Source organism: Kryptolebias marmoratus, linkage group LG4 (genome assembly GCF_001649575.2).
Source record: "Kryptolebias marmoratus isolate JLee-2015 linkage group LG4, ASM164957v2, whole genome shotgun sequence".
In the NCBI taxonomy this organism is placed as follows: domain Eukaryota; kingdom Metazoa; phylum Chordata; class Actinopteri; order Cyprinodontiformes; family Rivulidae; genus Kryptolebias; species Kryptolebias marmoratus.
In genome coordinates this window covers 3921447-3944118 of record NC_051433.1, presented here as the reverse complement: position 1 = coordinate 3944118, position 22672 = coordinate 3921447, and the positions used below count along the sequence as shown (strand labels likewise).

Here is a 22672-nt window from a genome sequence, read left to right as displayed (position 1 = left end):
TAGTTTCCTCCTTAGAAAAAAAAAACCCAAAACAAACACACGCAAAGAAGCTGAGGACGACAAAGAATGTTTTGGGTTTTTTTTCAAAAGTGGCTTTATTATTAATTGTAACTTGGAGCATTCAGACAGATGTTAACAGATAAACTGGTCGGTTAGTTCAGGATGTGAGCAATGATGATGTAAACATTTTAACACAAGGATTCCCAAACAACTAAATAAAAAGGACTTGGTTGATGTGCACAAATATTCCGAATAAGCCAATAAAACAAAAACAAACAGCGTCCTCCTTTGTCCGTCTGTGGCTGTTATTATGGCCAAAAAGCACTAAAGGCAAATCGTAAAATAAAATTTTACCACAGATTACTTTCAAGACTTGTCCCTTTAGTGTTTCACAGCCCAAAGAGGAATCCTGATCCCAACTTTTAAACAATTTATTTCAGAAAACCTCTTTAATCCCAGCCTGCAGAGGACTTAATGAGATCCCAGCATTCTGTGACATTCAGATGGGTTACAGAGAAAATACAGCTTGTAGGACAGAATAAGGCCAACACCTCTGGTGATTCATTTATAACATATGAGGATCCTAAACCATGTAAAAAAAATAAAAAAAAAAGATTTCCCTTCAAGTAGTTAAAGGTGCAAAAACAAGCAATAAGGAAGAAGCAACCTGACAAAATTATACTAAAACATCCTGGAGTTTGGCCAAAACAAACTGCAGGAGGGTAAAATAAACTTGTTTTAATTAAAAGGCAAAAACTCATCGATTCATTAAAGTGGTCAGGCACAGGAAACGTGTCGTTTCATATGGAAATGTGGGAAAAACAAAATTAACAATAAGGAATTAACAGTATTTCCAGTCCCGTCTTACAGCCTTTTAGCAAAAAACAAATATTTAAACTGTTCCCAAACAACCTGAATTTTAAAAAGTCCAGAGTGAAAAAAAACTGAACAAAAGGAAGAAATGTGACAATCAGAAGTGGTTTAAAATGGAGGATAAATAAAAGATTCAAGCTCTGGGATGAAAAAGCTTTTTCTGCGTCAGTCTCCTTCAGTTTTTGCAAAATGAAACAAAAAGGCACAAAATAAATGATTAAAGTGGTCACGGTACACAGTGTAGTTTCACTGGATAAATGTGGTCTTTCTTGCAATAAACATGAGTTTTGAGACATTCGACATGTAATTATTTGTTCCACTATTAAAGAGGAGCCACATCAAGCTGATGAAAAACTCATGTGGGTCACATATGACTATTTAACTAGAACTAAATTATCCTAAATTCCTTGTTTTTGGATCCAAAAATTTGTCATTTTTTTCTTTTCGGATCTGCTGTGGTGTACAGCTCTGCAAATATTAAAATATGTTGATGTTAAATCAAAGCATGAAAGACCAAAATGAAAGAAACGTTTTCACATTAAGATTAATTAATAACCAAATAATCAAGAGGAAACTTCTGACGAGTCTAAAAGCCTCCACCTTGAAAGGGAACGAAGGGTTGAAATTTCCTCTAAAGATTCGCTTTTATTCAGAAAACAAGGCTGAAATGATCCGTAATTAAACGACGACAGAAGCGGCACAATATTTGTCTTAAATAAATAAACAAAACTCTGAAACCGTGTTGTCTTAAACCTGTTTGGTTCGTTCAGTTTTCAGAGACGAGTGGTTGGAGTCGAATCAGTTCTTTACTGTTAAAAACCCACCTTAGTTTCTGTTCAGGTGTTTAACTCTTCATTTTATTCTGGTCTTTCAGTGCACTTCATCTGAACGGGTTTAGTTTTTACTGCAGCGAGAAAAATCAACAGACAACTCTTCATAATGGTGAAACTCATATTTTACTGTCCGTATTCATGATGTGATCAAAACTTTACACAGTGCATCAAATGTAACAAGTGTGACCACATCTGTCTACAGTCTGGATTTTCAGTCCCTGAATGGTGACAAGCTGTGCTCAGATGACGTTAACACTTTAATGAAACACTACGGTTGGATAACTCAAACTGAATATAGTAAAAAAGGTGAAAAGAAATACTGACATCGAAGGTGAAAAGTGGCTTGTCAGTTCTACGCCATGAGCCAAGATGGCAGCATCAGCAACCAGTAATAGTAGTAATTAAACATTCAGGGTAAAGTGGCTGAGAAGCATCATAAAAGCTGCAGCACAATCTGAAGTAAGGCAACGGTAACGTTAATAATAAGGCTTCTGGAGTAAAGCTCTGAATATATACTTTAACATATAGATTTTCCAGCATTTTAGGTGTAAGAAAAGTGCAAAGTATTGGCACCTAAACATTAAAGCTAATCAGAAACCACACCCACACGCAGAGATGGCATAAATGGAAAGGAGAACCACCGGTCACGGTTAGAACCGGTACCTGCAGTTCCACTAGTGTCCACTAGAGGGACTGACAGAACTTTTTCATTCTGCTGCTATGGCAACATTACCCAGCTGGAATGTGGAGCCAATAAATGTGTGTGTGTGTGTGTTTCTGTGTTTGTTACAAACAAGCTAACAAACATGATTTGCAAAGTTAGTTTAAAAGCAGCAAAAGTCTAAATCTACATTATTCAGCTGCTGAAATTAAGTGTTTATAAAACGTGATAGAAAAGAAGGAACATTTGCTTTTGGCATTATTGCGAGCTAGTGGCTAAGTGCTCTTTTCTGATTGGTTTAGGCATCATGCAGACTTGTTGATTGGTTGATTTTGTGGATTGAGCCCCCCCGCAGGAGCGTGGTCTGGAATGCGACGGGAGCGGGGGCTGCGGGTTTATAAGTGGATTAAGGGAATGTGGGGTTTTAACAGCACGGGTGCTTCAGGGGAGTTCTTAGGGTTTGGGAGCAGCTTGTTTCTGAGGTTCCAGGCCTCTCATTTTGAAGTAAGACACCACCTGGTTGGGGACCTCAGCGAGGACAGACTGAGCCAGAGAAGCCATGGGAGCCTGGACAGAGAGACAAACAACAACTCTGTTTGAAACCTTGAAACTGCGTAATAAATATAGGATTATTGATGTGTCTGTATGACTTCTGAAGAATTTTCTGGCAGCAATAATCTACCAGTTTCTTGTCTTCAAAGCCTAAACTACACAGAGTAACAGAGTAATCTATGAAGGGGAAGTGTCTTACGTCTTTGAAATTTCTGAACGGGACAAACTGGACGATGTCTCTGGAAATAGCTTCTCCCACAGTGGACCTGAGCACACCGTCGTCTCCATCCAGAAGCTCCATGGCCTTAAAATCAGCCGGCCCCACCCCCACAATGATAATCGACAAGGGCAGCCTCGATGCTCGAACTATGGCGTCCCGAGTCTGATCGAAATCTGTGATCTCACCGTCGGTGAGGATGAGGAGGACAAAGTATTGCTGCAGAAAAGAGAAACTTAAATCAGAATCTGGACATCTTGTCTGTCACGTCTGGTTTCTGTTCGCGTTCTCACAGAAGGCGTGTTGATCTGACTGGCGTTGAAGGCGATGGAAGCAACGTGGTCGATGATGGGAGAGAAGTTCGTGGGTCCGGACAGCTTGACCTTCGGCAAAACCATCCTGTAGGCTTCCACGATCCCCTGAATGCCTGAGAATAAATATTTGAGACAAATATAGGGACAGAGAGAATTATCTGCAAGTTTCAGACAAATTCTGGTCCAAATTTTAAAATTCTAATATTTTTAAAATCTTAAAACAAAGGCAGTCCAATTCAACAAAAAGGATTTATCTGTCATAAATACTATCTGATCATAAAACATTAAGGAAAACATTTGGAAACAATTAAAAAAAAAAAAAAAAACCTTTTCACACAAATAAAAACCCTCAACTAAAAAAAAACATTAAATTAGGAAGGTTTGATCCCTTGGTTGATTGCAACAAGAATAAACATTCAAAGTTCTTTAAACTTGCTTCTCATAAACCAGATACAAAGTGTGTGTGTGTGTGTGTACCTTGGCAGAAGGGATTAGAGGGATTGAAGTTGAGGGCGAACTGATGATGTGCCGCCTGCAGAACCAAGAAGAACAAGTTCAAAATTCAAACAAAAAGATGACTTGCTAGTTAATCAAAAACATCAAATTTGACAATCACATTTTTACACCTGAGGGTTTTACTCTGAAATGTTTAAATCTATTTATTTAAGTTTTAGCAAAAAACACAGCTGACCTCAAAGTTTGGAGGGAGTTTGGCTCCAAAACCAAAGGCTGGGAAGAGTTTATCACTGAAACATAAAAACACAAAACAGCTGTTAATGTCACAGAAATAATAATTATTACAAAAAAAAAAAAAACGGTTCCCAAACTTTTCAGCCTCCGACCCACAAGATAACAGCGGCAGAGATTTGTGACCCCAACCATCTTTGGTTAAAGTAACCAAACGTTACAATTAGACCAAAGAAGATGATTGTTTCTGAAAAATCATCTCAAGACCCCAATCAATGTTTTGTGGCCCATAATAGAGTCCCGACCCCAGCTTTGGGAACCCCCGGCGTAGATGATGCGTTTTAAATTACAGCACAGTTTCGAATAAAGTTGTTGGTTTAGGAAGCAAACTGAGGCAGAAAGGTTTGTTTATCGAGTCCTGAGCGTGTGGGACTGTTTGAGTGTCTAACCTGTCATAATCCTGGATCACCTGACCCACAGACCACAGAGCAGACAGGTACTGGTTCAGCCCGTCGGGGCTCATGTAGTGGAGAGACTGGGGTGAGCGTGGGTCACCGTTTGAGCCGGTGAAGTCGATGCCAACCTAATGTGTTCAAACACTGTTAGTTCAGCCATTCATTCAGCTTCATCTTTTAATTGCTTAAGTAATTCAGATGTTAGAAATAGTAACTGATACAATCACGTGTGTACATGAATATGGCTGCTAAAACAATATATAAACCATTTAGGATGCGTTAGTTGACGTGAACATACAGTGAAGTTGATCTGGCAGCCGCCCATCACAAAGTCCAAGAAGCTGTACTGAGTCACCAGCTGCACACAAACATTCAGAATCAATCAGAAGATTCATACAAACATCTGAGAAAAAGGGTGAGATTTCAACGCCTGAGAAAGAACCTGACCTGCTGCATGTTAGGTATCAAATTCTGAGCAAATACTGGGATAAAGATGATATTATTTAAGTGTAAATTCCAAATATGGCTGTGCAACAATCAGTGTTCCCATTAAAAAAGGCAACATTACTATTTCTGCAGGTTTCTAAGCTTCTTTAAAGCTGTGACTAGTTTCCAGTTGGCCCCATTTATAATAACGCTCTGTAATATGCTCAATCTGATGTTTGGAAATCCAACAGTTTCCAGATAAAAACACCAAACTAAAAACTCTTTACCTTACAGCTCTTCACAGAAACAACCCCAGAGTTCTTGTAGCTTTTCTTCTTCTTCTGTTTATCAGGGTGGATGCAGTCGAATTCCACCTGGATAAACACACGGCTCACAGGTAAATGAACTCTGAGCTGGCCAACAGGAAGGCATCATTTCACAGATTTTATTTCCAGCCACTCACTGGTGAGCCACTTCCTGCTTTCTGCAACTCGGAGACCTTCGTCGTGAAAGACCCGATCAGATCATGAGATCCGTCGCTGTCGTGATCAGAACAATCCACCTGCAGAAAGACGAGAAGATTTATTATTAATGAAGATCTGATTGGTTGTTGTGATTAAAACTGGGTCCTGATTGGTGGAACCTTCAGGGGCTTTTCGAGGTCACAGGAGCAGAACGTCTGCAGAGGAACGGAGAACTTCTTCCAGCTGGGGTTCAGATTGTTCTTCACCACCTGCACACAAAAAACAAACAATCTGTTTTAGCTGATACTGATAGAAAAGCTGAAGAACTTTGACTAATTCAAATTAAACTTTCCCCAATTCAAAACAGCAAGAAACAACTGTTACTAAGAGAAAACCAAACAGCTGTTATGATGTTTATATGGAGGCCATTAGTCAGTAAGATGTTCTTAACGCCTTCAAAATGGCAGCACATTTTATGTAAAATTATTTGAAATGATGGAAACTGCAGCTTTGAAGGCTTGAACAAAAATTGTTCCTGTGTTTACCTCAGTTCTGTGGACCAGCTGCCATTTCCCGCCGTCTCCTTGTTTGAAAATCTCCAGGAATGGATCAGACTTCCCAAACGTATCCTGGACAAAAAAAAAAAGACATTTTACATCAACCTTTTCCACGTAAGAATGCAGCAATCTGTAAAAAGGAAAGGAGGTAATTGTGTTTTGAACTAAAATAAGCTCAACATAAAAGCATAAATAAATCATGTTGGAATGATTTTGTTGCACTGATGTTATAAAAAAAAAAGAGTGGGTTCACCAGAACAGCAGAAGAAATATAAAATTCTTACACTAAGTGAAATATCTTGTATTATAAGAAATATTCTAGTAACCAAAACTATAAATAAACTGTTTTAACTCGTACACTGAAGGCAGTTACCTTTTTGTCGAGTTTTTTAGCTTCCAGCTCCAACACAATGGCTCTGTTGTCCTTTATCTCCTCTGCAGTGACCTACAGAGAAAAACATCTTTACACCTGAAAGCCTCTAAATTATCACACACTGGTTTATCAGCACTGTCTCTTTATGAACACAGTTATATGGACATATTTATCTGTATAAAATGTACACACTGTGATGGTTCCTTTCCCTGCTGGCTTGTTCTTCTTCAGCTGGAGAGGTCTGGTAATAGTTTTACTGGAAACTATCTGAAACACAAAAGGACGAAACATCTTTAGCTGAGTTTACGGCAGCAGAATATCTCAAACCTGCAGCATGGCTCTGATTCTGCTTTCAGTTAAGATGTAATTAACTCTGTCAGATCTTTTTGTTTTCTAAGCGTCCTGTCGAAACATCACTCAGGGTCGTGACTCCATCTGGCCTGCAGGGGGAGTTAGTGTTCCACTGGAGAGCTGAACAAAATCATCTTTGATTCATTAAATAAGTAAAAATAAGAATACATCGAGGAAAAAGACTTATCAAAATCATTTATGTAATAATATGTAAAATAAAGATCCCAAATTTTCCAGTTTTGTACTAATTATGATTCTTCATTTTAGACCAAAATGGTGGAATAAAACTCACAGACTGAGACTTTAAAATAAATGTTGACAATAAATAACGACGTGAGGTCAGCAGTCGGGGAAATTACCCATCTGTTAGGAACAATAATTTAAAAAATCCTTCATTTTGAATGAAAGTCACATTCCTTGAAGGAATGCATGTCGCCCGCTACCTTACAGGTCAAAGTTTGAAACAAAGATGTTGGATGATCTGTTAGAGCTAAGACTACGAACTGGAGAGGACTCTCAGCTACTACCACACCAAAATCTAGTTAAATATCTGTAAAAATGACTGTGGGAGCCATCTTGAATTGGGATCATTTCAAAAGGTAATCTGTCAGAGTCACATCCAACCATTACTTTATGAGAGTTTTATTAAAATCCAGTTTAAAAACAGAAAAACTCACACAGACAAGTCTTAAACCTGTCCATGTCTACTGTGTACCTGTCCCAGGGTTAGCTCCACCCCTCCCAGGTAGTCATCGTCACCCAGGTCAGAGGAGGAGTTATCAATATCATAGATCCCCAGCTTCAGATTCTGAACCGTCTCAAAGTGATAATCCAGTCTGAGGCGCTGACTGAAGGAAGGATCGGAGCTGTTCTCCACACGTTCGGTGCGACCCAGCTGTCAGGGACGAGAAGAGACAAGAAGAGACAAGAGGGGTGGGGTTGCTTTCATTTAGCTCACAGATTTACACCTTAAAAATAAAATAAAAACTAGTGATAATGAGGAGTTACTTCTGTCCATTTGTCTCCTCCTGAGCTCTGCAGCAGGACACATAGAGGATCCGACTTCGATCCAACATCTTTATCCAGCAGGTTAGTGCAGGAAACACTCAGCTCCACCTTAGAGACACAGTCTGCCATCTGGATGGAGCACAGAGAAAAACCTCATCAGCTCAAAGGATCGAACATTAAACTAAATAATTCTGTCACCAGAACAGCTTACAGCCCTAAACTTAAAAAAAATTACATAAATTTAACTCCTACCAGTGTTATTTGCAATAATAATAAAATTGAGGTAAAAAACCAGCAGAAAAATGGATGATTTTCAGGTGATAAACCTGATCAGCTGTATCTGAAATGCTCCTTCTGTAAATAATGCAAGGACAAAGGGCAGCTGCTTCAGATATCAGTTTAATGTTATGTTATGGCAATGTCTTTATTTAAAAGAAGGAACAAAAAAATATATATAATTGCAATACTGTTCACTGCAGCAACCAAATGTGTAACAACTAAGCTGAGTCACAAAACGTGTCACAACAATTGCTTAAAATAAAAAAAAATCTTCATCAATTAATACACCTAGACTTTGTTTCATGACCTCAGATGTCTCCAAAAGAAGCAGCAGAATTACTCTTTAAAAACAGGCAATAAACCAGACACAAATAAAAGATTTTCAGACTGACTGAACCACCTTAAATAGATTCAGATAGATACAATTCACCGGTCACTCATAAAGTTCATAAAACATTCTGTTTATGACTATTTTCCTGAATATCTGAAGTCAAAGTGGTGGCGTTTCACCTTCCAATTCTTTCTTATCTTGCTCTTTTACATCACATTTACCTCATGCATTGTTCCCTGTGACAGTTTCCTGAGATAGCAGTCAGTTGCACCCTTTTTTTAAAATTATCTTTTCATGCAAAACCGGTCATCCAACATCATCATCATCGTTTGATTCATTCCACAACTTTCTCCAGACAGCTGCTATAAATGGACTGCCTCTGTGGTGCTCCTGAATAATGTGGCCAAACCAAAGAGCACGCACTGAAAGGTTTATTTAAACACATCCATTCACACACACACAGTTATTTCAGCATAAACCTTCTGAATCACCGTATAAGAGCACTCTTCTTCTACGAACTTTAAGAATAAACACCGAAACGGATATCAGCCACTCCCACAGCCACTCCGGAAAAAACTACCGACAGCTTTACGACAGATTATACAAACCATTAAGCATTACCTGACCGATCTAGGAAAGATTTAATTTAAGATATTTACCAGCTAGAACTGCTTTTTGCCCCGTAACTCAAAGAAAACAATTTTTTGTTTACCTCAGTTCGACCAGCTTTAGCTAACAGGGAGCAGTGAGCTAACAGAGAGCAGAGCAGAGCAGCGGGCAAACTAGCGGCTCTCTGATTGGCCAGTCAGTTGCAAAAAGGGGTGACCTGATTGGACAGTGAAAGCTGTCAGTCACGCTCTCCGGGAAAGCCTACATTCTTTCACAATAAAAGTGTCGACAACACTTAACCAACGTTTCCAAAATTAACTGTAAGATGGTTGTTCCAGCACATAATGAACATGTACTATTAACTTAATCACGTGCTCAACCAGTGTTAGAATTGAAAGCAAAAGTAACTTTCAATTAAAAAAGAGCCAAGGGACAAAAGGTTAGGAATCTATAACCTTCCATCAGCATGGTTATTATCTAACAGTGGTGTATAATCCTGGTTCTGGAGGCCCACTATCCTGCATGTTTTAGATGCTTCACTGCTTTGACACCTGATTTGAATGACTGAATGATTAACAGAACCTGCAGAACCTAAAGAGTAGGGAAACTAAAACATGCAGGACAGAGACCCTGGACACCACTGAACATGATCTGAATTCAGTGTGGTTTCTGCAAGCGTTATGGTCAATTACACAGACACAGCAATGCCAAAAGCATTCACAAGTTAAACATATACATATAAGTTTTTAAACTTTTCTTCAGAACAGAAGCTGCTGCAGTACTGATGATATGCAAACATAAATAGAGAAAAGCCTAAACAAAAAAAATAAAAAATAACTTAACACAACCTTCCTGCATCGTCCTTTTTTATTCCTCTTTTGTAACAAACCACTGTGGACAACAGCTCAACAATAAGACAAGATTGTACAGGAAAGGTCATAAAGCTAAAGTTAAAAAATAAAAAAAATCCAATCCTTATCAAAGAAAGGAGGGGATGGAGACATGATTTATGCACCATCCCTGAAGTCCTGCTTCAGGATTTTTGATTCTCTACATACTCATCTATCTTTGATCCAATTTATGAATCCAGAGAGGTGGAGCAAAATCTTTGACAATATTTTGTATACTTCATGGGAATATAAACAAAATCTTAATAAAATGTAATTCTTCTGATTCAATGACTGTATTATACCTTTAGGCTACTTTCATTATGTTTTGGAGTTAACATGCAGCAACAATTGCCTTATCAAACTGAACCACCCTAAAATACCTAAAATACACACATCATGATAAAGTAAAAATGCTTCAGAAAAATACTGTAAGTAAACAAAGCCAATATAATCTAAAAAAAATTACCATCTAACAGCCACCATTTAATATCTGAAAGCCACAACCTACAAACCACTTCCTCCACACAAATACGCCAGCCTACAAGCAACTAGGAGCTGCATGTTAACATCTTTACTTACTTTCCCTGCAGATTACGCCTACAATTTCCTCCAGCTTGCAAAAAATTTACCCACCTTTAGTTCAGCTCAGAGCTGTAATGTCCCTCAGGGGGAATTTAGTTTACAGAAATGGTTAAAACGGCACAAGATATTGCAAACAATGTGACCACAGCTGTACCCAGGAACTGCTAACCATCCACGATCTCAACAGGTGTGAACTTGATTAAAGATGGAACTGTTAAATTTTAAGTTTTATGAAAATCAATGACCATTTTGCTGACATTTACCTTTAGGAAGTTGTTGTCACACCTAATCGTCCATCTAATAACTACCATAAAGAGAGCATCACCAGCAGTACATAAACTCCAAAAATCAGGAAACTATCTCCACCATATTCCCCAAACCATTTTCAGGCTACAACCCATAAATTACCCTCATCTGACAGATTAGTATCACTAATTCTTTTTAATTTTGCTGATGTTTCTGCCAAAACCAACTTACAAGGGAAAAAGTTTTTAACCAAAAAATGATACTCTGTTGTAAGAATCAAGAAATCTTCTTAAGAGGACAAATACATGCAAAGTAAAAGCTTTTTGAATATCTATATATTTTTTATTGCTTAAGTACAAAATTAGTGTCCTTCAACTTAAACTTAAATTCTCCACTCATTACTGTGGAACTTGACTAGATTTACCTCAGTGAGTCGCTTATAAATGAAGCTTTATTCTAAGAAATATGTTGTGAGACACTTTGGTGTGTCATTCCATTTTAAAAGTTTGGCTAAAATACATGTTCACTGGACTAAAATGTTAATTAGCCAACACTTTAAAAGTCATTGTTCAGGTAAAAATAATACAATTTGACAGTTCCTGCCTCTTAAAATATGCAAATATTAATATTACTACACAAGTTTGGACAATAATTTGACCAAAACCACTAATGTGGGAATATTGCTTTAAGTTTTCAGACAAATTTCTGAATTTCTTACAATTGCCAAAAATCTGAATTTCAATGTAAGATGCAAACAGTATTTATCCTTATCCTTATCCTTAAATTTAACAGAACTTTTAAGTTATAGAACTAAATGAGCAATTAGTCATTTATTTATTTTTATATACCTGAGACAAGAGCTGATAAACTGGACTGGTACTTGATATTTTTAACCTCCTAGGACATGGTGTCCACATATGTGGACTTCACGTTTTGCTTAGCATTCCTTGATTCACATCAGGTCCCAATCAGCCCAATCAGCAAAGAGAAATTAAAAATCTTAGCAGGTTAAACAGTGGAGCAGTTTTCTGTATACATAAGTCTCTCAACTTCTTCCACCACTGAGTTGCAACCATCTGAATCTCCACGGATCATCATTTATCTTAATGCTACGGTCATCTCCAACTTTCCAAAACTTAAAATCTACCATTAATACATATAGTTGCCTACAAGCCACTTTCTACAACCTATCCAGTCAAATGTACTGTTTCTGCACAAGTTCATCTTATTTAAAGCTAATCTGAAGTGATGGTGAAGCCCAGCAGACTGCTGTTCATTAATTAAAACATTCTCATATGTTGTAATCAGAGCATTTATTTGTGTCCGTCACTCACCTGCAAGATCTGCCTTCTATTAATCGAGACGGGAGAAATCTGAACAGCTGACTGATCGACAGCTCTGCAGCTCCACAAACAGACTCCACACTCAGACTCACATCCTTCGCAGAATGTTCAGCATCTGGATTTATTGCTCCAACACTTTTCTGCTTCTCGCCACACACCAGCTGCACAACATCCATACCATCTTCACCAAGAAACGAGTGTTTCACTTCAGTTTTATTAAGGCCAGTTCATCACGTTCGTGCGTGCACACATTCAGTTCCTGTACCTGGTTGGAGGTTTACCGTTTCCTGAATGCTGAAGTTTCCTCTTTAGACCAAAGCTGCTGATTTCTACTAGTTAGCCATGACACGGCTGTTTGTCAGGTAAAAACAAATAAACCAAAAAACCCAGCAGCATTGGATGCTGCACAGAAACTGAGAGCATGAGACAAACAACTTAAAAACATAAGTTAATCTAACTCCAGATGAATAACTTATTTCTAAAACTCTAACCTTTTTTTTAACCTGTCAGATAATCCTTATAAAAAGAAAATGTTTCAATTCTTTTCACCTCTGTACAACTGATGAAAAATTAATGTTTGCATAATTTGAACACTTGGCAAAAAGACAGGAAGTTACTCCTACACCTGCCTTGTAACTACAGAAATACCAGACTAGATTTACATTCACTGGCAGTAATTTATAACAGCCAAAGATTTTATAACTACTCCAGGCACTGTCATTAGAGCTGAGCTCATTAGCAAACAATTATCCTCACTTATTATGGACCGTATCAGCTCTTTGTTGTGTCATGAAACACCAGTGAATGCTAAATTGTACAACCCCCATTTCCACAAAACTTGGGACATTGTGTAAAGTGCAAATAAAAACAGAATGCAATGATCTGCGAATCTCATAAACCCATATTTTATTCACAATGAAACATAGTAAACGTAGCAAATGTTGAAACTTAAGAAAATACCCAAAAATTACATTAATCAAAAAGTTAATTTGATGGCAGCAACACATTTCAAAATAAGTGACAGGTGCAGCAACAGGATGTAAAAGAAAGATGTATGAATAAGAAACACCTGGAGGAGCATTCTGCAACAGATTCATTGGAAAACAGGTCAGTAAAAGAACTGGGTGTAAAAAGAGCGTTTTAGAGAGGCTGAATCTCAGAAATAAAGATGGTTCATCAGTCTGTAAAAACTAATGTTCCTCAACTGAAGATTGGGAATACCATAAATATCCCATCATCCACAGTTTATATTATCATCAAAGGGTTTCAAGAATCTGGAGAAATCTCTGAGGTCAAAGGTCAAAAGGCTGAAAGTCAATACTGGATGTCTGATCTTTGGGCCCTCAGGGGCCACTGCATTAATACCAGGTTCTGGTTCTGCTCAGGAACACTTCCACAGATCATCGTCTGTAAACACAGCTCACCGTGCCGTCCACAAAAGCTGCTTTAAGCTCTATCAGGCAAAGAAGAAGCCAGATGTGAACACCATCCAGAAACGCTGCCGTCTTCTCTGGACCAAAGAGGAGAACTGTTCTGAGGTCAGACGGGTCCAAACCACGGAGGAGAGGGACCAACCAGTTTGTTATCAGGACCCAGTTCAAAAGCCTGCCTCTCTGATGGTATGGGGGTGCATTAGTCCCTCTGGCATGGAAAACTTACACATCTGGAAAGGCTCCATTAATGCAAAAAAACAAATACAGAGCAACCTATTCTCTTATCCAGCAAAGAAGAGCCAGGACTGTGGAACAGCTATAATCCTTCATCAGACAAGAATGGGTCAACATTTCCGTCCAAAACCTCCAGCAGCTGCTCTCCTCAGTTCCTAGATGTTCTCAGACTGAATGTTAAAAGAAGAGGGAATACTTCACAGTGAAAAACATGGCCCTGGAACAACTTTTTTGAGATATGTTACTGTCATAAAATTAAAAAATACTTAATCTTACCCTCAGAATGGTACAATTTCTTAGTTTCAACATTCGATATGTACAGTAAACATATCAAATGTTCCATTGTTATTAACATGGGTTTATGAAATTTGCAAATCATTGCTTTCTGTTTTTATTTAAATTTAACACATTCCTACTTTTTTGTAATTAGGGTTGCATACGGGCAAAATGCAGTCTGAGAGCTAGAAGGAGCTGGTACTTTAATTTAGATATGGCAAACAATATGAATATAAAAGCAAAGACTTTGATTCAAAAATCCTGAGATTTCAACTTACATTAACCAAAGACAAGCTTCCATCAGGAGGAAGTGAAGAGCAAACAGGTTAGAGAGATCATTGAAGGTGAGGAATGTCCTTTTATTAGCCAAAGCAAAGAGGACTCCACATCATGTATGATTATACGATAACACAAACTTGTTCACAATGACAATAGAAAGAAATGTAAGATTTAATGCAGAACAATCAAAATCATGATCAAACGTACAAACATAGAGCTACCAAACTAAAAGAAAAAACACTACAGACTTCATCTGAGTACTCAATAGTCCAAAGACCTACAAAGCATGTGCTGTAAGGGGAGAGGGAAAAGGGGGAGATTTTGAGGGTAGCATAATTAGGAAACAGCAACATCATAAAAATAAGACAGAGGAAAAGAAAACGGCAGGCCCAAAACAAAATGAAAACATGACTCCACGGTCTCTTCATCCAACATCCTTTGTACAGCAACAATGCAACGGCTTTCACCACAGGAATGGGAGATGCTGTTATTTCGCCATAGCAAGAGATCACAAACATGATCGTGCCAAAATAGCTTTTCAGCATAATTTTATCATAGCAACATAAACAGCCGCAGACTTTACCGTAGCAACAGAAGATGTGAATATTTTAATGCAGCAACAATGCATGTGAATTGTTTTTTCTTTTACCAAAGCATCACAAAAACACTTTGTCATGGCAACATACTGTGGTTGTTCACTTTACTACAGCAGCAGAGCTGTTAGGTTTTACCACAGCAACAGAGCATGTGAATTTGAAACCACAGCAGCAGAGCATTTTAAAGCATGTACAGCAACAATGTTTGTGAGCCTCTTTACAATCATCAGCTTACCATGGCAAGAAAACAGGCGACTGTTGAGATAAAGTAACAAAAAAAGCTGCACCATCATAAAAACTGGGTAAGAAAAGACCAAAAACCTGCCAACATTGTCAGAACCATCATAACCACAATGTTCATTGGGTTATACAACCAAAGTTAGTAGCTGCAGAAAAAAGGTGCAGATTACAGTCTTTAACGGACACATTGCAAAGGACAGGGCTTACCTGTTGATATTTACATAAAAGGGGGGAGTTTTGGTAATGCCAGTCACTGAATTGAACACTGGGCAGTTGGGTTTATTTCAGAGTCAGGTATGGTTAGGTTCAGCTTTGTTTCACCAGGACTGTTGATTCAAGCAAATGTAAAGTCTTATATACAGTCACTTTGCTTTAGGTGGAGCTTTAACCCAGGCTTATCTTGACCTTGCGTGCCCCTATAGGTCTGTCATTGAGTTCCATGACTGCAGCAGCAGCCTCCTCATGGTTCTGGAAGGCCACCATGGCCTCACCAGTTGGCAAACCTTTCTCATTGAACTGTAAGCAGACTGAGCCTGGCAGCACCTGGTAGCCGTAGAAAAAGTCCATGATCTCATCCACAGTAACAGTAAACGGCATGTTCTGAAGTTTCACAATTGTTGGGCCAGCAGCACCATGCTGATTGCTGGGATTAGTAGATCCTCCTGGGACTGGCTGGTTGCAGAGGCCTTCGGCACCTGGAGTGAACACCTGCTCTCCACCAGCTGGGCGCCCCTGGCTGTTGTTGGGCCCTCCTCCTCCTCTGTTCTGTGCTCCTGTATTTCCTTTTCTGTTGGTGTTGTCAAAAGGTACAATGCCTCTAAGTGCATCTTGGCCGAATGGAGGTCCTCCAGCAGCTCCAGGTCGAAAGCCAGGTGGCTCCAAGATTGGTGCTCCTGGAATTCCTGGAACTAATGGAGGAGTAACACCTATATTCACTTCACCTAGCCTGGCAGGCATCGGAGGGAGGGGAGGAGGGCCTGCCAGTCCATTTCCTGGGGCAGAGAATGGAGTTACAAAGGGGCTACTGCCGAGGTTCCCCATGGTGTTTCTAAGGAAATTAAAGTCCTCGCCACTAATTCCAACAAAAGGGTTAATCTGAGGCTGCTGGGGATTGGGCTGGGCTTGCTGGTTGTGGTTTTGGTTTTGATTGTGCTGGTTCTGGTTACGTTGACCCCTCTTGTTTTGAGGTGGAGGATTTCTCTCAATTTCCTTCATCTGATCAAAGGTTACCAAATGGACAAAGGCATCACGGCCATTGAGCTTTTGCCGGTGCAGCCTTTCAGCTTTGCGGGCATCTTCCTCAGTTCGCAACTGGAAGATGGCTTGCCCTAAACCATTCCCATGGCTATCTGTCAGGACTTTCAGGGTGTCTTCATAGATTCCCACACCTTCAAGGAAGGCGCGAACATCCTTCCTGGAGATGTTATAAGGGATATTGGAAATGTGGGCACAATTCCTAGGAGATTTCAAGCCATCTTGGTTCTTGCTGTCACCCTGTGTTGCTTCACGTTTACGGATAGCATCAATCTTTTCAAGCATTCCCTTTCGACTGATTGGATGTACCTGGATGAAGCGAGATCCCATATACTGCATGTGAGAGGCAAGAGCAACCTTGTATTCCTCTTCAGATTTGAACTCAAGGAAACCCTCTCCTGTAGCACGCCCATTTGGACCATAGGCAATGTAGATGCTGTCTTCCACAATAACCAAATTCTTAAAGAACTCCTTAATCTGTCTTTTGTTGGCTTCATAAGGGAGACCCTTCAGATAGACGCAGAACTCCTGCCTGTGAGGTGATCTGTCTCGATCTCTGCCTCCTGTCCCAGCATTACCACGGCGGTGCTGCTGATCCTGTGACTCATTGCTGTTACTTGATTTGGTACCAATGTGAGAAGCAAGGCCTATCCCACTGTCACCAAGGCTGGCCCACTGTTGATCAGAGCCTGGGCTGATCTCAATGAATCTTTGGCCCATCATGCCACCACCTAGCTTCAAAGCCTCAAAACTGTCCTGGGGTGAGAAGAACTTAACCATAGCCCTGCCATTTGGCCGACCATGCCCATCCCTCTGCAGGCGAACCCCATCCACCCCAAGGCCGCGAAAAAAATCCCTGACTTCCATCTCTGAGCAGGAGAAATGAAGATTTTGCAGGACGACATACAATTCATCCGGATTTGTTCCTGCTGCCCCAGTGGCTGCTGCAGCAGCAGCTTTCATATGAGCCTGAAGGCCAAGTGAGGCCAGAGGAGTAAGAGGGTTAAACAGCATGGGGTTGGGGGTCCCAAGAGGGAGGCCTGAGCCCATTCCTGTTGGTGGAGGAAGGGAGGGATTAAAGGGAGGTAGGGAAGACATATGAGGAAGGTGAGACATAGGGGGTATTGGAGGTCCCTGGGATAATGGATTAACAGAAGGGACAGGAGGGAGGGTAGACACAGGAGGAGGAACTGGAATTGTGGGCATAGTGGGCATAGGAGGCATGGAAGGCATGTTAGGAAGTGCAGTGATGGGTGGGGGACCTCCACTGAGTGATGTCAGAGCTGTGGTGATTGTAAGGGCTGAGCCGTAGCTATTATGGAAACTTGGCAACACATTGGCTAGGGTAGGTGCTGCTTTGCTGCTTGGTTGTTCTTGAGATGAGCTTACTGATGTCACCGAGGTTGGGGTGTTACTGAAACTCTGATTTCCATGGCTACCAGACCGTCCTCCTGCCCCTGACTGCACAGGGGGTATGGAGGCCGCACTTGCTTGTCGGTTAGCATTTCCTGCTGTGGGTGCAGCTATCTCAACAGCTCCTGCTCCAGTTTCAAATCTACGGCGGCTAAGTTCAATCATGTTCTGCATTTCTGTCTTGCTACTAAGCAACAGTGACACTTTGGAGCCTTTGATGGACCCACCCGTTCGCATCATCCCTTGTCGAGCATCCTCATCAGTGGCAAACACGATGAAGGCTTCACCATGTTCACCCCCCACAATGTGCACTCCACCGTCAGGAATGGTGAGGCCAGAGAAGAAGTGTCTGATGTCCATGGTGCCGGCCACTATGGGCAGACCCTGGAGCCTGATGACTACTGCCATACTGACTGCTAATCAACAGCCCTACAACCTGGGGAGAAAGCAACACTACCATCAGAAGAAGAGCAGAATGAAGGAAAGCAGTAATTTACAAATGGTTCTCAGACTTCAGAGTTTGCAAGCAAACAAAGGTACAGCTGAACACTCAGTTGCTTCATAATAACTTAGAAACTAGTTGTAAATGTTGCACACACATTTTGGGTCCTGAATTTTGAAACCAGAAGTAATTCTGAAGGGATAGAACAGAAAAAAGAAAGCATTTTGCAAACTTTTGCAAACAAGACTGTCTTTAAACAGCATTGATCATTTTAATCTTTTTCTTTTTTAGAATTTCTTTAAGATCATACATCACGTCAGATTTTTTTGTCACATCACAAAGGAAGCAAATATTAGCATGAACACAAAGTGACAGAAAGAAGGAGGAGTTCAGAGAAGGACAATGCTTCAGACTAACAAAGTTAATGTTATAGTCTCTCATCAATAAATTGCACATCCACATTCAAAAGCTAAAATGTGATCAACATGCCAAAACATTTGCCATCTCTGGAATCTGTTATGAAACATTTGTGTCTGGCCAAACATTTTACTGGTTAACAATACCAATATTTTTCTGAAACAAGCATGGACCAATGTCATTTCATACCCTTCAAGTCCTCCCAAGTCTATTTGATTTATGAAATGTTTTTTGTTTTTTCAACTAAAGTGTTCACTTCGCTGTAAATCACAAATTTGTCCTTCTAAAAAAGTAGTATTTTTATTAACATTATTAAGCTCTGCCTAATCCCTGGCTGAAACTAAAACCATTTTGGTCAAAATAAGATATCTAATGCATGCTTTGATTTCAGAGCATTATAGATTATCTACACACATGTATAATTAATTTCAAAAGTGAAGAGAACACTATCATACAATCCAATATATCTGAAGAGGACTTCAGTCTCTGTGGCATAAAATTCTTACCAATTTTCAACCAAAGTAATCCAAATCAGTGTTGGCTGAATTTCTTGCTAATTTCACAGTATTTTTAGTGACAATAAAAGCATTCTAGTCTTCCTTAAAGACTTTTCTCTTTTTCAACAAACTATAAAGCCACTAATTGACCACTTAAATAAATTGTTATAAAAATCTTCATATTTCTTAGACTTGTTATGACAGCAATGCTTCCAGTTGTTGGTTCTAGACTAGTAAGAATTGGTGAAAGTGAAACTGATTCCAGCTTAGACAACTGATGGTTTTTGGAAGAAAACCTTAGTTTTCTACCATGCAGTACACAAATATCACCTTTAAATGTTTTCTGAGTATGAAATATTTTTGTGCAAAGGTACAACTATAAATCTCATGCAGTTTGAAACTCACCAATGAAACTAAGCAGTGTGTAAAGTTTCACTGAGTAACAGGATTTCTGCAGGACAATGAAACCTGGTGAAAAGGTCAGAGAAACAAATAATTTTCACACAATAAATTGACATGAAATGTTACATTAGCTACCAGTGGAATATGTTTTCAGAAGTTGTATTTAATTGGTATCAACAACTACCAACTACTAGACTTCGTCCAAAAAATGTGAAATGTACAAAGCTATTGTGTGATCCTATATCTTAGTTTTACAACAAGAAAAGCGACTTTAACCCTAACCCATAGTAAACAGACCAGTCAGAAATTAAATTTATTGAATCAGATATTGCAACCAGAGAGAAAAGGCATTCCTACCTAAGTGGAGTGAAACACACATCATGACATCAAATATCAAATAAAACTAGACTCTAATTTTATTCAAACCAAGCAGCCAAGTTATCTGAACATTTTAAGCTACAAATGTTTAATTCATGAAGCAGCTACTGCAGAAACCACTTCAGAACACCAAACACCACCCCAGGACTTATCAGACAATCACAGGCTCAGCAAAATCACCCAGAGATCAGATCTCAGAGATCAGAAATCGCCAAGTCAACAGGTTGCACTTTAGCACCTGCCTGTAACAACAACAGGAGCATGTCAACAATCAAACAAGCATAAGAATATCAACAAAACATAATCTTATCAGCAGCAACAGCAGTAGCACAAAAAAGCAGCGAGAAAAACAACATTACCAAATTGAAAACACAGTATCAGACACAGGAATTCAGAGCAACATTAGCATCATGTAAACCACAGCAAATTTAACAGATTACCAGCACAGCACAAATTACAGCAGCTGATCAGTAAAGAAAGTGAGCAGCAAGAACAGAAAACAACAACTTAGCAAAGACTGATAAAAACCAGCTGTCCAGCTGAGTAATAGCAAACAGAGCAATGGTTGCAATTCATACAATCCACTGTTTCACCCTTCAAGATGTCAACAAACTCTGGCACTCCACTTTCTAGGTCATATGAAAACCACTGAGAAAATCAAATCCTGCAAGCCTGCAAGGCGCCACACATTTTAACACTTGACATCAACATTATCACCATCGCCAATAACGACGTTCAACAATAGCACATACCAATTCATGGAGGTCTTCAATGATTCTTTAAAACATGTTTCCATTATGTTTTCAAAAACTTCCATCTATTCCAGTTATCACTTGTTGGTAACAAGATACCAAAAAGTAGACAAAACAAGCAGCAGAAATAGGTCAAAGCATGGCTGAAAAGAAACAGCAACAGCTAACATGAGAATCAAGTGGAAGGAGAAAACTTTCAACCAAAGTAGAATTTTTAACTCAAGGAGCAGGGAAATAAAAACTGAGACAACAGAAAGCCACGTCCTGCAAACAGGGAGGAAACAAGAAGAAACAAAACACAAGCTGCCTTTCAAGCTTAAATACACAACTCCCTGTGTGTTTTTGTTGATTTCCAACAACAGCAAAAACATTGTATTTTCAGAGCAGAATTTAGTAAAAACAGTAGAACCTCAAACAAAAGCAGAACCTATTTTAGAACCAGTATGAGTTTCAAGTTACCAGCAAACACAAAGACCCAATGCAAAACATAAAGCAGCATCTACATTTAAGTAATCAATACCGCTCTACCTTTTATCCCACATCACAGACAATAAATTATACAGTACACAGATCTCTACTGACTCACATTCTGCACAACAATCCACAGCACAGATTCAAACAACTAATTTATGAGAATAGTTTTATTTTTCTTCTCTCTGTGTGTTCAGCATCCAATTCACCAACAAAACTGTAGTCATGCACATTTTTATGTCAATTTTCAGGGAATTAAAAGTCATTCTGCTGCTGTATTGTGATTTTGTTTAGCATCGGGAGGACTAATTAACATAGTCCAGCTAAGCAGAAAGAAATGAAAACACATGCCTCTTAACATAAATGTCATTTTAACAATGGCAAGTGCACCTGAAGTCTAGGATATGTGTGATAAATCTTAATAATTATTTATTGGAGTATGTCTTTAAATGGTGAGATTGAATACACTAAGAAGAAGCAAGAAGAGCCATCTTAAAATAAACATATACTGCTGAAATAAACAGGAATAAGCACATAACTTCTGTGACTGAATGAAATCAAAGCAAAATAGAGCCTAGAATTTATATGTACAGATTTGCTGCTAAGGAAAAACCTAAAAGTAAATTTGCAACAGAGAATAAGGTAAATCAAACCTAAATTAATCAAGCTAAGGTGCCTAATTAACCCCCCACCCCCATATTATTTAGCCAAACCAACCTGAATATATTACAAAAGCATTACACACTGCACCAAAATGCAACATAAACCCTCAGCAGCATTTACTAAACATGAAAAGTAACTAACTAGTCCCCAGCAGTGTTTTTGGCTTAGCTTATTTAGCTTCCCAACAGGCTAGCGTTCCGTTAGCAACCTAGCCGCTAGTAAAACCTGCTTTATTCGCGTGTTTTTGGAGCAGAGCAGCAAACAGGATACGTGCTTTCAGAGACACTGGAACAACGCCAACAGCGCCTGTCGCTTGTGGATTCTTACCGAGAAATCTGTCAATTAACATACAGAGATTTAACTCATAAACAGAAGTCTTTTCTTCTCCCCCGTCCTCCCGCAGGCTTCTTCTGCACGAAATGTCGGCTCAAACACCGCGATAACAGAAGATATCGCGAGAACTTGATGATGACGTCTTCTTGGAGTGATTCTGCCCCCTGGCGGCTAAAGAAGGAAACTGACTTTTGCAAATTCATTTATTAATGTTGCAAAACTTCTACATATTCAATTGGATATTTGAAAATATGACAGGACATTAGTAGTATTCTTTTTAGTGAAATGTAACTGATTTTATTTATTCCGGTGGCCAGTAAGAAAAAATAAGATACTATTAATAATAATAATAAAAATAACAGGCATGTCTCACCATTTTATACCAATCTGGATTCTGAATTAGTTTTATAATTTTTAAGATTATCCAAGCATTTTATATTTTCCAGAAAATAACTTTCAAACAATTGAAACATATACAATAGAGCAACTACTAGTTTAAAGCTATATTTTGTCCACCTTTAAACTATTTCCACATGAATAA

At 39.1% G+C, this 22672-nt stretch overlaps 1 protein-coding gene across 5 annotated transcripts; it reads right to left on the bottom strand.

The window, feature by feature from the left end:
* Window positions 1-76: 76 nt before the first annotated feature.
* On the bottom strand, window positions 77-22259 carry cpne1 (copine I). Of its 5 annotated transcripts, none has more exons than XM_025009419.2 (16): window positions 22126-22252; window positions 7772-7900; window positions 7479-7658; window positions 6605-6679; window positions 6413-6484; window positions 6028-6111; window positions 5662-5751; window positions 5482-5580; window positions 5306-5392; window positions 4891-4950; window positions 4587-4720; window positions 4142-4196; window positions 3928-3982; window positions 3430-3563; window positions 3119-3355; window positions 77-2934 (listed from the first exon to the last, which is right to left on the bottom strand). In XM_025009419.2, exons 2-16 carry the CDS (start codon window positions 7898-7900, stop codon window positions 2821-2823), a joined length of 1605 nt encoding a protein of 534 aa, XP_024865187.1. In that variant the 5' UTR covers window positions 22126-22252; the 3' UTR covers window positions 77-2820. The 5 variants fall into 5 exon arrangements, with proteins under 5 accessions (XP_024865187.1, XP_037831444.1, XP_017286976.1 ...); XM_037975516.1 differs by lacking the exon at window positions 22126-22252 and adding an exon at window positions 12043-12181; XM_017431487.3 differs by lacking the exon at window positions 22126-22252 and adding an exon at window positions 9094-9216.
* Between the last annotated feature and the right edge of the window lie 413 nt (window positions 22260-22672).